Source organism: Anolis carolinensis, chromosome 1 (genome assembly GCF_035594765.1).
Source record: "Anolis carolinensis isolate JA03-04 chromosome 1, rAnoCar3.1.pri, whole genome shotgun sequence".
Classification (NCBI taxonomy): Eukaryota; Metazoa; Chordata; class Lepidosauria; order Squamata; family Dactyloidae; genus Anolis; species Anolis carolinensis.
The window spans coordinates 326008454-326025809 of NC_085841.1; the positions used below are offsets into that span (position 1 = coordinate 326008454).

Genomic DNA, 17356 nt, shown 5'->3' on the forward strand with positions numbered 1-17356 from the left:
AGGTAACCTGAAGTTTTCTCCTTACAAACCTACAGATTGTAGGTTTGTAATGTAATGTTTGTAATGTAATGTAATGTAATGTAATGCACTGTAATGTTTGATCTGACTGGAGTTCTTACAGGAAAGAAGTTGGCATGATTCAGCTAAGCACCTCCCCTAATACTTTATTTCCCCCAATACATCCTAACTGTTTTCCCCAAGGTTTTTGGGAGAGATTTCATTTCATGTAATGCATTATAGGATCATAATTTGTCTGTCTCGGTAGCTACCTCCAGAAAAATCTTTACTAAGGCCTACAATATCCAAAGTGATATGTATGTGTTTTTGGTTTGTGTGTCCTCATCCTTGGGTAGAGTGTGATTTCATTATGTAATAGGGCCAGGGAGTGACTTTCAAAACCTATATGCTTGTCATAGATCAGTGCTCTGCAGTGGGTTAATGTAGTGTTACGTTTAGAGTGGTTGCTTCCATCTAATCAGTCTTTTCTAATACTCGAAGCCAAAAACAACCCTGAAATCTTAATAAAAGTAGATGGAGTTTGCATTTTTAATGTAATTCAGGTGTTTGTGATTCATGATGGAAAACAAACAAATCAGTGTTGTAGATTGAAGATGAACAGATAAATCCATATGTGTAAGCTGAGTTCTTGGATCACATACCAGCAATACTGCAGGTTATGTGAAGGACTACCTGAGGAAAAAAAACAGTATCTGCAACTTCCAAGAGATTGCCCTCTTAGCCATTATAGATGTGGAATTACTGTCCATCAATATCCCACAAAAGTATGGACTACAGGCAATTAAAAATACTGTTCTCAGTGGACTTACAGAACATCTAGCCACCAAATTGTGATTTTGTATTAAAACAACCATTTTTGGGAACTACTTTCAAATTGAAAGCACTACCGTGGACAGTGGTTTTTCCAATGGTTTTTCAGCTCCAGCACACACAGACCTTTCTTCTACAAGAAGTATAACTTTATCTTTTGGATTAATGCAAATTAATTATTTGAAATTCCATTAGGATTCCAACAACATTCCCTCTGTTGTCAACCTAAATCTCAGACGATGCACACATGTTCACTATCTTGACACTGTACATTATACAGCTACAAAATTGACTTTTTGGCACTGTTATATTGGAAGTGTATTGATTAATGCACATACTTTAGTATCTCTAGCTTCCACCCAAAATTGTTTCCTGCCAAGTCTTTAGATACAAGTCTTATGTGCTTAGACCCACAAGACAGCCTCAAAATGCATGGATTTGCAGAAAACATTTCTCAAACTACCATATCTATACAATGAAGTTAAAATAAGGCAAAACATATATCTAGGAACAAGCTACTACAAGACAGTGAAAAACCAAAAAATGACAGAACATGCATAAGCCCCACCTTAGACCACTCAAATGAACTAATCAATTAGCTACAACTAATTTTGGAAAATAACTATGTACTCTTATGCTCTGGGTGGCAGGACTTCACTTGGATATAGACAGTCCCCCATCCAATGACTCGCCTTCCACAGGACACATAGTAAAGGTAAAGGTTTCCCCTGACGTTAAGTCCAGTCATGTCTGATTCTGGGGGTTGGTGCTCATCTCCATTTCTAAGCCGAAGAGCCGGTGTTGTCCGTAGACACCTCCAAGGTCATGTGGACAGCATGACTGCATGGAGCGCCATTACCTTCCCGTCAGAGCGGTACCTATTGATCTACTCACATTGGCATGTTTTCGAACTGCTAGGTTGGCAGAAGCTGGAGCTAACAGCGGCCGCTCCCGCCGCTCCCAGGGTTTGAACCTGGGACCTTTCGGTCTGCAAGTTCAGCAGCTCAGTGCTTTAACACACTTCGCCACCGGGGCTCCTTGTACAGGACACATAACAGGCACAGAAATACAGAAACAAGACCCAGCTATAAGCCCAGATGCCAACTCTCACTACATCTACACTTGTGGCATATTGCCATTCCTGATAACAATTCCTGAGAGCTGCTGTTACATGTACATCTTCCAATGTGATATGTGCCATTCTCTGTCAGCAATACCCTCTAAATTCTTTGACATGAAAAATGGCAACAATTGATAGAAAAGCATTTCAAACATTAAATCTCTGAAGAACAAGTAGCTGTTATGGGGCGAGGGGATAAAAAAAAATAGCAGAATTGGAATATACCGTATTAACAAATATCAATTTGTTAGCAGAGGGATGAAGAGAAATGGTTTCTTGGCACAATACACATATTAACATGGGAGTATCATAATATTTACACGTGTAACAAGAATTCTCCTTAGAACATTTTCTTAATGGACCATTTCAGGTGGGCAGATGGATTGTTTTTTCACCTAAAAACAGACTAGCTGCTCAGCACAAGAGTATCACTTTTTGAAGGTGTATGTCCACTTTAACAATTTGCATCATTCTACGTATATCCCACTGCAGTTTGATCCCACTTGCACAATTATGTAATCATTTTAAAATACCTGTGGCTTAATAGTGTTCTCTATCGGTGCATTTGGAGAACTGTATCGAAGTTCACAAAAGCTCATGCTAAAATAAGTCCAGTCCAAAGATACTGCTTCAATACGTCTCCCTCCTGTTTTTAATGCTAATTTCATGTATATCACCCTGACACCTATGTAACAATATATACTAAAACTTTTTTCAAAATCATAAATCTTTTGATTCAGTGGAACCCCTTAAGTTAAAGAGAATATCAGTAAGACAGAGTTGTATATATCTCAAATGGTATAGCAGAAGCTGATGTCTATCAACGCTACTGGTGGATATAACAATTTTCCTATTGGTGTTGAAATAAAAATGCAAAATACTGATGAAAGAATGAAAAAACCCAGCTATATTTTAATTTCTATTTAGATGGTAAAATACAAAGAAGAGTAAGTTTGCCAGACCTAAATATTGCATATATACTTTGAAGATAAAACAGAAAATGCTTTGTTCTGATTTATTGATTTGTCATTATTGAACAAGAAGGTTACTTCATATGACTACATCTTTTTAGTTTTGAGCTCAACAGCAAAATGCGAACTTTTTTTTTTCGTGTCAGGAGCGACTTGAGAAATTGCAAGTCACTTCTGGAGTGAGAGAATTGGCCGTCTGCAAGGACGTTACTCAGGGGATGCCCGGATGTTTTAATGTTACCTTCCTTGTGGGAGGCTTCTCTCATGTCCCCGCAAGGAGCTGGAGGTGATAGAGGGAGCTCATCCACACTCTCCCTGTGTGGGATTCGAACCTGGCAGCCTTCAGGTCAGCAACCCAACCTTCAAGTCACAAGGCTTTAACGCACCACTCCACCGGGGGTGAACTCATGCCATGTTTTTTGCTAACTGATGTTGGAAAAATAGTGAAAGCTGTTGCTTTTATTTTGTCACTAGGTGCCAGAATGACACAACAAAATGGGGAAATAATAGAAAGCCAGACAATATATGTTTGGTGGGGGCAGGGAGGAGGAAATTCTAAAAAGCTAAAATGGACCTAGATACTTTTTTTTAAGTCTCCAAAAAAATGATCTGTTACTGACACTTAAGTAGCAAGCCATACATTTTGAGTTCAGCCTTAGCTTCTGGTTGTGTGTTGCTTTTGTGGATTCATCAGCAAGTAGAAGCTTTGGATTTGACATAAGATCTTCTAAAAATAGCCTCACTAGACATCAAAGCAGATGCTTTGTGATTAAAGGGCATCTTAACTTCTAAAACAGTTGTTTTGATGTTATTATAGTGAAAAATTTTGGTATGAGCAAAACTGCATTTTCTAAAAAGAAGAAAATATCTATATTTTTGCATATACATACCTTGAAGGTGAAGATAAACACAAGTAGAAACTGAGTTTGACATTTTCAAATGGGAATCTGCCATTATACTTTTTAATCCCAAAAATCTTGTGTGTAATTTGAAACTGATATCACTGCCAGTATAATTCAGTGTATGTGGATATTTATTGAATGTATGGCATGTAATCCAGACTGTCATCTGTATTCTTGTTTTAAGATTCTAATCGTATGGACTTCCATGTCAAGTTGGTTCTTTTTGTCTAACACTAATTAGTAAAACTAATAATAGCACCAAACTGAATTTGTAATCTTATGAATCAGTGTGGCTCACTTTGTTTTCTCTGGATCTTATGTAGCAATTGACTAAAAAACAAAAGAACACTACATGCACTCCAGGAAGTTTGCCATTACATGAGGAAACGTGACTATGATATAGTACCTAATTGGTATTTTTGCTAACCATTTTCCAGGCTGGAAATCCAGGGGAAAAAAACCTCAGTTCATAATGAATTTAACAGTTGAGATATTTTTCTTCAGTTTTAAAAGCAAAAGATTGTCCCAATGTAACAGAACAGCTACAACAGAAAGCATCTAGATGAGCTGATCTGCTCTATAAAGGATAATAGCTGCTTAAATGCCCCGAAAGCAGCAGAGGTCACCTGATGTTAGAAATTAAGCAGAGTCAGTTCTGCCAGGGAATAACAGATGCTGTGGGATATATTCAAAGAAATTGCAAACTACCCCATAATAATTATTGTCCATTGTTTCGTCCGCTTCCTAGAGGAGTCTACACTTGGAATCTGTAGTCGACTTTTCAATTCTGGCTTTGATGGCATTTGTTCTAATTGCTTGTTCTTGGGCTGCAAGAATCAGGCCCTCTGACTAATAATGTTGTTTTACAAGGCCTTTGCCTTTCTCTGTGTTATTAGAGCAGGCCTGGGCAAACTTGGGCCCTCCAGGTGTTTTGGACTTCAACTCCCACAATTCCTACCGGCCGTTAGGAATTGTGGGAGTTGAAGTCCAAAACACCTGGAGGGCCCAAGTTTGCCCAGGCCTGTATTAGAGACACCCCTAGTAGTTCCGTCTTCCGCCGTCAGGGGGCACGCGCGGGTTGGGCCCGCCCGGTCTCCTAGCAACGGCGGGCCCGGCGCGGCCTTCTCTGTGCGCTCACTTCCCAGAGCCTGCTTTGCCCAGAGGAGAGGCGGGTCCGGCCTGGTGCGCCTGCCTCCTGTTTGCCTGCTTTCTTGGCGGCGGGGTTTCCTCAGGCTCCGGGCCAAGGGAGCATGGAGCAGGGTCTCGCCGCGATTGCCTTGGCCTGCGCTCCCGCCCTCGTCGCCGTCACGGCCTGCGCCATGGACCAGGAACAGGTGAGCCCCCCAAGCCTGAGGCCTAGCGGCACTGCTGCCTGGTTCCCTCATCTTGCCTCCCTGCCCCTCGTAGACTCGCCTTGGCCTCCCCCGTGTCCGGGGATGAGGGAGCCAGACAACAGTGCTGCTGCCCTCCTCCCGCTTTGGCCCTATAGACCTTGTGAAACTACAACTCCCAGAGCATTGGGCTATGGCAGGTAAAGTGGTGTGGCACTGCATTCTTCCTACAGTGGAGATACACTCCTGGCTTCCAAAATCATACTCGCATGCGGAAACTATGAAAGTTCCTCTTCTGCAATTAACCGTTCTGCCATTTTTATTAGGCAGTGCCTTTTTTGGTTCCACTATTTTAGCACTACTGGGGATAGAAAAGCAGAGAAAATTCTGAAAGGTTGAAAGCAGCACACACACACACACACACACAATGTTTATTTTGTAAGTATAGGTAGGTTGAATGCCCCTTACCTTGAAATGCTTGGGACAAGAAGGAATTACAGACAAGAATCAATCAGCAGCAGCAAGCACCTCAGAACAAAGGATTCCCTTAGGCAGGAATGAAGCTTGCAAGGCCATTAATGCTAACCAAGGTGATTAATTACAACATTCACACTGGCCTCCAACAGACAAGAGTTCTTTCTCCTGCCCTGGACTTTCCGCAGATATATAAACCTCCCTTGCTTAGTTTTCTAATATACGTCATAACTTCTGAGGATGCCTGCCATAGATGTGGACAAAACATCAGGAGAGAATGCTTCTGGAACATGCCAATACAGCCCGGAAAATGCTCAACAATCCAAGAAGTGTTTTGATTTTTTATCTTTTCAAGGTTTGGAATATAATAATGATAATACTTTATTTATATCCCGCCCTATCTCCCCCAGGGGACTCAGAGCGGCCTCCAACATAATAACAGGCAAACATTCAATGCCCAGTGATGGCCAACCTATGACACGCGTGTCAGCACTGATACACCTAGCCATTTTTGCAGATTGATTGGATGACTATGTCTTTTGTGGCCAAATTTGGTGTGATTTGGTCCAGTGTTTTTGTTGTTTACTCCATGGGAATTATGCACATTACATTTATATATATATATATATATATATATATATATATAGGTAAAGGTTTTCCCCTGACGTTAAGTCCAGTCGTGACCGACTCTGAGGGTTGGTGCTCATCTCCATTTCTAAGCCGAAGAGCCAGCGTTGTCCGTAGACACCTCCAAGGTCATGTGGCTGGCATGACTGCATGGAGCGCCGTTACCTTCCCGCCGGAGCAGTACCTGTTGATCTACTCACATTTGCATGTTTTCGAACTGCTAGGTTGGCAGGAGCTGGAGCTAACAGCGGGCGCTCAAGCCGCTCCCAGGATTTGAACCTGGGACCTTTCGGTCTGCAAGTTCAGCAGCTCAGCGCTTTAATAATTATTCTATTATTGTAGTATATTATCATATTATTACTATTATATTATTATATTATTCATTATTCATGACTACATTGAAACTACAATAGAGGGAAATCAGTGTGGAAACTGCAAGAGGTACCATAGATTGTACATGGAAATAATGGTAGTAAATTGTTTTACAGTTATATATTACAATTATAAATTTTTGTTATTTAAACTATACATATTGCGAAATTATGATTTTTTTCTCAAAGTGACACACCACCCAAGTCATGCTAGGTTTTTTGGTGAATTTTGACACACCAAGCGCAAAAGGTTGCCCATCATTGGCCTATATAAACAAAGGACTAAAAATGTAAACTAAAACAACAATCGACAATAGCAATAATCAACATTGTACAGTAAGTAAAAAGACAGTGAATACTTCTGTTTTCATAGATGTACATTGTGAAATATCTTGGAGATAGGATTTAAAAATGAAATTCATTTTTTGCATCCTATATATCTTATGCATGTAGATTGGAGAAGATTTGCTATGCAATATTTTTGCTTATTTTGTGCACAAAACAAAGTTTGTGTACATTGAGTTTGTGTACAGCAAACCAAAGGTGTCTCTCTCAGCCACTCATGTGGACTGGACAATTTTAGAGGTTGGATTACTGGCAGTCCTCGAGTTACATACATCTGATTTACATCCATCTCCTAGTTACAAACGGGAGTGAGACAACAGGAAGTGAGAGAAACCAATCCTCTAGGAAGGGAAATTCGAGAGCAGGGCCTCCCCTGAGGATCTTAACCTCTGAGGTGGATCATAGAGGGAAATACGTTTGGACAAGTAAGACATTAAAAGTTGGTGAGTCCCTCCAAGAATAATAAAGACCATCAACATTCTAGTCTGTGCAGATTTACACGGAGGGCACCTCTGTACACACACATTGTGCTTGCAAGAAAGAGACTTTATTTTTAAGCATGTCCCAATGATAATGTTAAATGTGCCCTCCCCCTGCAAGTAAGCAAAATTAGCAACAACCTGCCTGTCAAAGTTGAGCCCCCCACCTTAAACACAGTTTCAGGGTTTTTGAACTTGTTCCTTGTAGTCTTGAGATTGTCCGTGTGGGACTCATTTGGAAATCATGTGAGTCCTGGATGTTTGTCAATTGTGATAAATATTTATTGTGTGATACTTTTGAAGGAGCCCCGGTGGCGAAGTGTGTTAAAGCGCTGAGCTGCTGAACTTGCAGACCGAAAGGTCCCAGGTTCAAACCCCGGGAGCGGCGTGAGTGGCCGCTGTTAGCTCTAGCTCCTGCCAACCTAGCAGTTCGAAAACATGCAAATGTGAGTAGATCAATAGGTACTGCTCCAGCGGGAAGGTCCATGCAGTCATGCCGGCTACATGATCTTGGAGGTGTCTACGGACAATGCCGGCTCTTTGGCTTAGAAATGGAGATGAGCACCAACCCCCAGAGTCAGACATGACTGGACTTAACTTCAGGGGAAACCTTACCTTACCTACTTTTGAAGATAAGTTGTACTTGTTTTCCCAACAGAGCATCTAAACACTAGTACTGAAATGAGTAGTGAGTGTGCCATCTTTTCCAGTTAGAAGCTGGCCGAACAGCTCAGGCATGAAATCTCATAAATTCAAGATGGAGGCCCCAAAATTGAGAAACTAGTATTTATTATGAGAGTTTTATGTGTTGACAGTTTGTGTTAAATACTTTCGTGTTTCCATTTTGTCATATGAATAAATTTACAAGTAGCTTCTGTCCTAACACGGCATTTATAGTTCACACATGCAGCTACAGCTTTGATTTTTTCCAGCTTCTGTAAGCAGATACAAACTCACCTGTTCGATATTAAATGAGAAGAGATATTGATGTTCTACTAATTGTGAAAACTTGGCAGAGACACTGATATACAATTACTCTATGATTTGTTAGAAATAAGAGATTAAAACTAACACGAGTATATGGTTCATACAAGTGTTGATGTTTGTATACTACAAACATATTTAAACTAATTCATGGGTGTTAAATATAAAGGGATAGATGTTAGGTGCAAATATTGGATCAGATTTTAATTTATTATTATACAATTACATTTACAGTCTTGTATAGTAGAAGCAGATAGTTAATATAATTTTACCATCTTATTACTTGCTGTGGGATGCATGAGACCACACTAGTAAGGTACATAGAGTAAAACTACCATGCATTCTAAATTGTAATTTAGATTTTTCTTTAATCTTCTATATTTTGTTTGCAATGATCTTTGAGGTAGTAAACATGATTTCTTAACTAAACAAGAAAGCAATTGTGAAAGTAGTTTGCATTTCTGTTGGAATATTTTGCTTAGATTTTAAAACAGCTACAAAATTAGACTTTCCACATAGAGGTGCTCCCCTGTGTTAATTATACTAAGCCTTAAAATATGGATAATAAAAAAGAAGGAGCTCTTAAATTTAAAATAAAATATTTTTATTTGAGGAAAGGGGTGACCTTGGTCTGACTGCAGATTTTTACTATCATTTTATATAAGTGTATGCACATGTAAATGGGTTCCCCTCCCTACTTTATATTCTCCAGATTTGTTCAGCTATAATTTTCACAGTTCCTCAACCATTAATGCTGTGCTGATGGAGAATTGTAAGCACTGTTGTCCAACACATTTATGGACAGTAGATTGTGGGAAGCTGATGTACTGTGTATAATGTAGATTTATAGCATCCAAGTGCATCAGAGTCACAGTAAAATAGCACTTTTGCATTGAAATGCTATTTCACTACTTCATGGGTGTAATACAAAAGAGAAATACCAAAAATACATTTTAAAAATATAGCTGATTCCACTGTCATCAAACCATGTCCCTAGTTTTAAAATCCTTCTGATAAGAATCTAAAAAATGGCTGTGCTCAGCAATAATCAACCTCCCAAAATAACAAATACAGAACAAGAGGATTCAAGGGCAACAAAACTAGAAATGTACAAGAGAAACCAAAAAGGTTTTCCCAAGTCTGATCCTTGACACTGGTGGGTGAGCTTCTTCTATGGAAAACTGACCCATCCAGTCATGACAACCCCAGAGAACTCAGGCACTTTCCAGGTGGTGCATGGCAGGATCACATATAACCTGGCTCAGAAACTGATGAGAAGCACCACGCTGGCGAGCCAGAAGCCCGGCGTCCTGGTCCCACTCCATGAGGAAGCTGATGGCCCGCCGACTGGCCCTTCTGACTTGGAAGGCTAGTTAGCAGAGTCCATTTTCTACTCCCCCTCCCCATAGATAGATATAGGTATAGGCTGCCTCGAGTACCACTTTAGTTGTAGGTTTTTATAAAAACAAAAATGCCAACTTAAAAAACAAACACCAAATAAACCTTCTGTACACCATCTTTTCTAGTCTTTTTTTGGGTTTTTTATTACGGTATTTTGGTAAATTCAACGTCTTATTTTTCCCAACACAGCCATGATAACACTTTTTTTATTTTGTACTCATGTATGGAATCTACTAAAGCCTGGGCAGTCTTTTAAAAGAGTGTGTGTGTGTGTGGGGGGGGGGGGGACGACCAAAAAGACTGTAATGCAGAAGCTCACACCTCTTTGAACCACCTTAGAAGAGCCCATTAATGTATTGGGGCAAAAAATGTACTGTGCCATCTTGTGTTGAAAAATAATGCAGAGAAAGCGATGTGAGTCTCATAAGAAACCTCCCATCTAGAAGTAGGAGGGCAGCAAGTGTATGTACACTGTTTCGCGGTTTTTCAATAAACTCTAAAAGACTATTATAAATCATAAAAAATTACAATTTACAGCCTAAGGAAGGGAAGAAGGAGAAGCCGAAGGGAGAGAAAAGGAGCCCAAGCGGCAATGGGAGGAGAAGGAGGCGATTTTTCAACACATGATTGGTTGATAAAGACTTAAAATAGTGTGTAACTACTAAAATAATGTATAAATATTAAAATATAGTGCCCCTTCTTCACGGATTTTCACTTATTGCGGGTGGTCCTGTAACGTAACCCTTGCGATAAGTGAGGGAACACTGTACAACACACTCAGTTTAGTCATCTTGATTACTAGGGAGAGTTCAGGATTCATTTTCTCTTGGACCCATTTATTTGCCTTTTTAGCAGTCTGTGATATCCATTGAACTCTTGACAACATCACATTTCATGAGTTAATTCTCTGCTTCAGCTTTTTTCATTAAGCAGTTTTTACAGCTATATAATAGGAAACAAAAATACAATGGCTTGAACAAGTCTGATGTCGTTATTTAATTACATATCTTTACACATTATAATGTCTTTTATGACTTTTTCTGATTTCTTGACTGCAGTCTGCATTCTGATTAATGACTGAGCCAAGTATGAAAAATTATTCTAGTGTCTTCATGGCTTATTTTACATAAATCAGTTTGCAAGGATGCACCACTGTTCCATCCAGGTGACATGCTCTAGTTGTCTGTAGAGGAGATGGCCCTTCATGGGGAACATGTCGCTCAGCAGAAACTCCTTTGCTGTTTGGGTAGATAATAGCACCATGATACACAATTGATGGCCAGTCTCCCTGCAAATTAATGAAAATTGGTGATTTCTTTCAGGGTGTTTGAGCATGTATTAATTTTAGATGATTCATTCCAGTTCCCCCATTCTGTTAGGAATGGTAGGAATGGCAATTTTTCGGATGCATAAGTTTTATTGGTTAATTTTTTTTTGCAGGAAAGGAGGTCTCTACACCAGGGGTTCTCAAACTTTTAAAGCCACGGAGTGCTTGTTGAAGGAAAAGTTTCCTGTAGAGTTTATTTTGGACACAGGGGCCATATTGCATTTTCAGATTTGACAGATGGGCTGGGCCAGTGGCAGATGGATGAAGAATGTTTGTGTGAACTAATTGAAAAAATATGAACAAATTCCTATGCATGCTGCACATATCTTGTTTGTAACGCAGCGGGGCTCCATGGGCGTGTGCTTCCTAGACAGAGGGGGTTGGGGGCCCTCGCAGAGCCCCTGACTGTGCTTCGTGGAACCCTACGAACTTTGTGGAGCATAGTTTGAGAACCGCTGCTCAACATTATTCAAAACCGTTTTTTCCCCTTGTTAACATGTGTTTTTTGGCTCATGTCATTGTAATATTGGGGAAGACTTTATTCCGCACCCAAAGACATATCTGAGGACATGGAGCATTGTTATTGATTGGAATTCCCATGGGGGGGGGGTCAGAAAATATTCCACAAACTACTCAGTGTACCTCTTTTGGTTTGTTTTCTAACTTCATATTTTATATGCAAGGAATGGTTTAGCAGGAGTGTAATCTTTAAAATCAAGATGGGGGAAAGTTTGGGATTTGTCTGTGTTTTTGTTCCAGTTAACTATAATAATGGCCAGTTGTAAAGTTTGTGCTTATTGAAAGATAGGAGGGCTCAGAGACACAAAATTCCCAGTGGTTGTTCTTGTGTTGGAATTCACAAAAATCTTTATTGGCTTCAGCATGGTACACCAGGTACTATGAGCTATGCTTAAGAAAAAGGAAATGGGAAACCACCTTGCCATTAATATTCCCTGCCATTATAAATACAGTAGAGTCTCGCTTATCCAACCTTCGCTTATCCAGTGTTCTGTATTATCCAGTGCAGTCTACCTCCCACACAGATCCACAGCTGTTTATCTAGGCAGCAACACGCAGCGGGCCAACATGCCCAACAACAACACAAGTGCAGCCACGCACCCAAACAAGTGGCAGACTTGTTGTAAAACATGATGTTTTGGTGCTTAATTCGTAAAATCATAATTTGACATTTAATAGGCTTTTCCTTAATCCCTCTTGATTATCCAACATTTTTGCTTATCCAACATTCTGCCGCCCATTTATGTTGCATAAGCGAGACTCTACTGTACTATGAAATTCATTGCTATAAGTTTAGAGAAAAGTTGAAAGTGCATACAAACACACAATATATATGATTGGCATGGTATAGGGCCTAGATCATAATCCTGAAGTCTGTTAGCAGATTTTCTGTCCTTGTACAATTTCTGGAGATACCATTGGAAACTGCTTGTTCACTCTGAGTCATTATGCTATCAGTTACAAGACCCGCTCCTATTACCTGAGGTAAGAGGTATGCATGACTACCATCAAGCTAAGCTGCAGCCTTGATGGGTATCCCATGATTGTTTATGGAGAAAAGAAGATAGGAATAAAAAGGTGGGTTGAATATATTAGGGTCCTATTTGGCCACAGGGATAGCTCTGTCATATGCCTAAACCCAAGTAAGTATATTTTAAAAAATAGCACACAGTAAATCTTACTCGGAATGGCTTTGTTAATAGATACCCCATTAGGGCAAGATAGAAGCTGAACGAGTGTTTACTTTTTGGTTGCTTTCTTTGCAGTAATGTCTAGTGTTAAAACTTGGAAAGGCAGCATTAATAAATGAAGTGGTTGCTATGCTTGCTACATGTTCTTTAGTGGTCACAAATCAGCAGTCTCTGGCATGGCTTGGGGCGACTTGAGGTTATGGTGTCCAAAACTAATTATTGGTTCTTGAATAGGATCGGAATGTTCTGAGTGAAATAGTCAAAGAAGCAATATGCTGCCTGTTGTTCTCAAGTCAAGGAAGGGCAGGAACATTTAAGGATATGGTTGTATGGACTAAGCCTAGCTTATCGGAATCATTTTCATATTTTACTCTCTTGATGTGTAGCAGCATTGGTTTGTCCCTGGGAATGTTCCATCTGGTCGTGGTGCTATGGGAACCCATTTTCTGAAAGTTTGCATCATAATCAATAGCTACATTGTCCTAGCCAGAGCTTGGACCTGTAGACATTATTTAAATAATTTGGTGAGATGCCAACCTCACTAAAAAAAAACTCCTCACTCATAATTCATTGACAGATTGCTCACATGAAAACTATGCAACTTGCAGCCCATTTTGAGAACTTTGCTTGCTTTTGGCCTTTTATTTTCATTTCTTCCCTCTCCTCCATTTCTGGTTCCAGTAATGGCATCTTCTAATCTTACATAGAGAAATTGAAAAATGAGTTATAGGGTGGCAGCATGTTGTTGGCTAGGAGAAGAATATTTCTACAAATCAAAACTCAAAATGTATCAAAGCACATTGGTACAGGGCTTAGGAAACTAGTTCCATATATATATATGGATAATTTATTTATTTATTTACATCATTTCTACTCCGCCTTTCTCACCCGAGGGGACTCAAGGTGGCTTACAATAATAGGCAAAGATTCAATGCCTGACACAATACATTCACCAACAGTTCTGATAAATAAATAACATAGCATAGTAAAATAAATAATACAAAAGTTAAAAACATATCCAAGTTAAAATCCATTCATCTAAAGTCCTCATATGTATATTTTAGTGCAGACCATGTGATGTAGATGTTCTCATTCATTGAACGCTTGCGTACACAACCATGTCTTCAAGGCTTTCTTGAAGCCCAGGAGCGTTGGTATCTGCCGAATGTTACTGGGAAGGGTGTTCCACAGCCGAGGAGCTACCACCGAGAAGGCCCTGTCCCTCGTTCCCACCAGGGAACCAACGGCTAGTTTAATAGATACTGCTAGTTTAATAGATACTGAAATTGTTCAGTTTGTACTATTTTTTATCTATTTTATTTATAAATGTTATCATTTTGGTTATATATGGTACAACCAGTATCTACAAAATAGGAAAATGTACAATTGGTTACTTCACACTTATTACAATATTAATATTATATGGTTGTTTTTTTGGCATTGAATTCTGTATATATCACAGTCTCTTTAATATGCCTGGTATTGGGGAGAGCAGCTTGGCCAGACACCCGCACAAGGTCACATTAGGCTGGTGGGGCTGGAGGTTCTGCCTTCCTTTGTTTTAAATGATATCACACCTTGTCTACCTTTGCCTTTTAATATGATATTTAAAATAAAAAAAAATTCAAGCTTATTTGTTCCTGATAAGTTAGGTATTCAACTTATTAGAGAGCCATTATTTTATTGGTACTTTTGCACCTGACATATGTCTTCATCTGTTACAGCTGCATGCGAATGGTGATAAAGGCTTTGAGAATGTGGAGCTTGGGGTAATTGGAAAAAAGAAGAAAATTCCTAGGAGAGTAATCCACTTCGCAAGTGGTGAAACAATGGAAGAATATAGCACAGATGAAGAGGAAGATGAACAGCAGGAGAAAAAAGATCTTTTGCCTTCTGTTGATCCAGTAGGTTTGTTTCTGAAGTTACTTCCTGAATATGATGACTTGCATTGCTTATCTTTGACGATTTTTCTCATTTTGCAGAAATGAAGTCTATGGGCTCTTGGTTTTTGTCTTATTGTGATGAGTGAGTTTTTGTAGAAACGTTATATTGCCAGACTTTGGGGGGATGGGACAGGATGGGGCACATGCTTCCAGACCTCACTTGCTTTGTAAATTCATGTATGACACATACTCCAGCAGTGGGCACAGTGAGGTCTGCAAGACCATTTTTTGTAATCTTCAAGGAATCCTTGTTTCTGTTTCTAGAAACATCCAGTAACATATGGATACAAAATTGTATTGAGAAAGCTTCCAGTACAAGAGGCTTGTCTCACTGTATTTTTAGATAAAGAATCAAGATATTATTTATAGTAGTGTGTGTTTGTGTGTGCGTGCGCGTGCAAAGCTTTTTCTGACATAAATGTAAAATTAGGTCAACATTTTTAGTGCTAGTTTTGTTTACTTGTATATTTGCGTTGCATCAACCCTTAGAAGTATTTTTCTTTGAATGCAGTGAATTTTCATTGGATGAAGCAAAGCTCAGAAAACTTGGCATCTCTCTGAGCAGCAATTTGCACGCAAATCAAAGAGAAATACTGTTGATGGATTGTGTTGCAAGCAAGGCAGCACAAGATGAGTATACTAGAATACAGAGTGCAACTGTGTTTGAAGCGTAATGGAATAAAACTGAGAAAGGCATTTGCCCTTTATTTAAACTGCTCAGAAATATAAGCATTTGTTAACCATTTACCAAAGCTTTTCTTATGTGGTTTTATGAGTCCCCTTGGGAAGATAGGGCAGAATACAAATAAAGTTTTATTATAGTATTATTAATATAGATTTGAACAAAATTCTTGCAATATAACTTACTTTTCTTTCATGAAGATGTGCAGTTTCTTATAAGATTATTTTGTTGTATGTTCAACTAATAATTGCTTTTACCTGTAGTTAGATGTATATTCTAGTAGTATAAATTAGATGAAGAAAAATCAGCCCAAACTGAGCTTCGGTGTATTGGCAAAAATGTTTTCTATGAAAATTTTTAAATAATCTGTATTCATGAGAGTGCCCTGTTGACTGACAGTTTATTACTGCAATTAACAAGGCTGTATTTTTGATGAAGACTCAAAACTGAAAGATTTTAGAATTCAGCTGATGTTGGTTTTTCTTCAGAGATATGTGGAACAAAATAATTACTTCTGCAGCTTAACTAGTGATATGGTAGAGTCTTTGCATTTCAGAGCTGCCCTTATTAATCAGAGAGTATTTATTAATCCACACCTCTCTGTAATAAATGCACTAATTGCAGGTTTCTGGGAAATATGGGTATCAAAGAACAATAATAGTGAGTCCATGTATTCAATATACTATGAAAAAAAATCATTCTGATTAGCAAAGTAGGATGCCAATCGCATTCTTTCATGATATTGCTCTAATGAAGAGTACAGATAGGTTCTTCTTCTAGTATCAATGTTTTCATGATCTACACAGTCAAAGTCTTTGCTGTAGTAGCTCATTGGGTGCCAGCCAGTCAGCCTGGGGGTGGGGTATCTCATCTTCTGGCACTTCTTATTATGCATCGTTCTGCATAGTATTAGCAGTATTAGCTATGGCGTTGCCCACAAATGGCACTATCTTTGCATGGTGGTGGGATTGTGTGGTACTATGAGGCAAGAGGCTATGCAGTGGCATCAGAAATGCGGGTAGGGTCTTCCATTAACACAAACACTTCAGATTGCTTGTACTATATAATCCCATTTATTCAGAATTTTAAAAGATAGTGAAGCATGCACTATTAATGTGGACTTTTCTAGTAAAGAAAGGCAAAAGTGTAAAATGTAGGCATATGCACACACACACAAAACAAAAAAATCCAGAAGGGTTGCTATAAAAAGGGAAGAGGAGTGAAGTTCAAATTATCACATTGCACAAAGCTAATCTGGATCAGTCAGATTTGGCATGCAGCACATGCTAATTGTGTCCTCGCCCAGTTACTCTTTTCAAAAAATGTGCATTGGCATAACATAGTAACAGTAATATTATAGCTCAATAAAATTACATACTTTGCACATCTTCCCACCCATCTTCACTGCTAAATGTCTTTAGCAGCACCTAAAAGTCATTTAGTATTGAAAGGCATTAAAGGTTCTTCTAGAAGAGATTCAGGCATAGGAAAGAGCAGCTGAGATTTGCATATTTTAGCCAGAAGAATATTCAAAATTAAAGCTCTGGTTTGCATTCAAAGTAGTGATACTTACTTCCACACGTCAAGCAAGACATGGGATTGCTTGCAGGGCATGGTTGGAAAGCACATTCTGTCCCTTGTGCCCCAGCTTTGGGAAGAAGCTGATTATAAATAGTGCAGGATAGATCTGATCTGTACATTATAAGGAGGCTGCCTCAGAATTCTCTCTGGATCATCTTGACCTCAATGGATATACATGAAATAAATTCAATGTATTTTGCATGAAGTCAGCATCAAGAAATTTAACTGAACACTTATTTTTTTTTCCAGGGAACTCTTACATGGGGGCCTTATTTGTGGTT

At 39.1% G+C, this 17356-nt stretch overlaps 2 protein-coding genes across 2 annotated transcripts in view; both read left to right on the top strand.

Annotated features, from left to right (window-relative positions):
* Positions 1 to 17356, top strand: part of srp54 (signal recognition particle 54) — a 45543-nt gene that overhangs the window by 23624 nt on the left and 4563 nt on the right. The gene's annotated exons all lie outside the window — the stretch shown is intronic.
* Positions 4909 to 17318, top strand: fam177a1 (family with sequence similarity 177 member A1). Its single transcript, XM_062968271.1, has 3 exons — positions 4909 to 5155; positions 14594 to 14773; positions 15324 to 17318. Exons 1-3 carry the CDS (start codon positions 5072 to 5074, stop codon positions 15324 to 15326), a joined length of 267 nt encoding a protein of 88 aa, XP_062824341.1. The 5' UTR covers positions 4909 to 5071; the 3' UTR covers positions 15327 to 17318.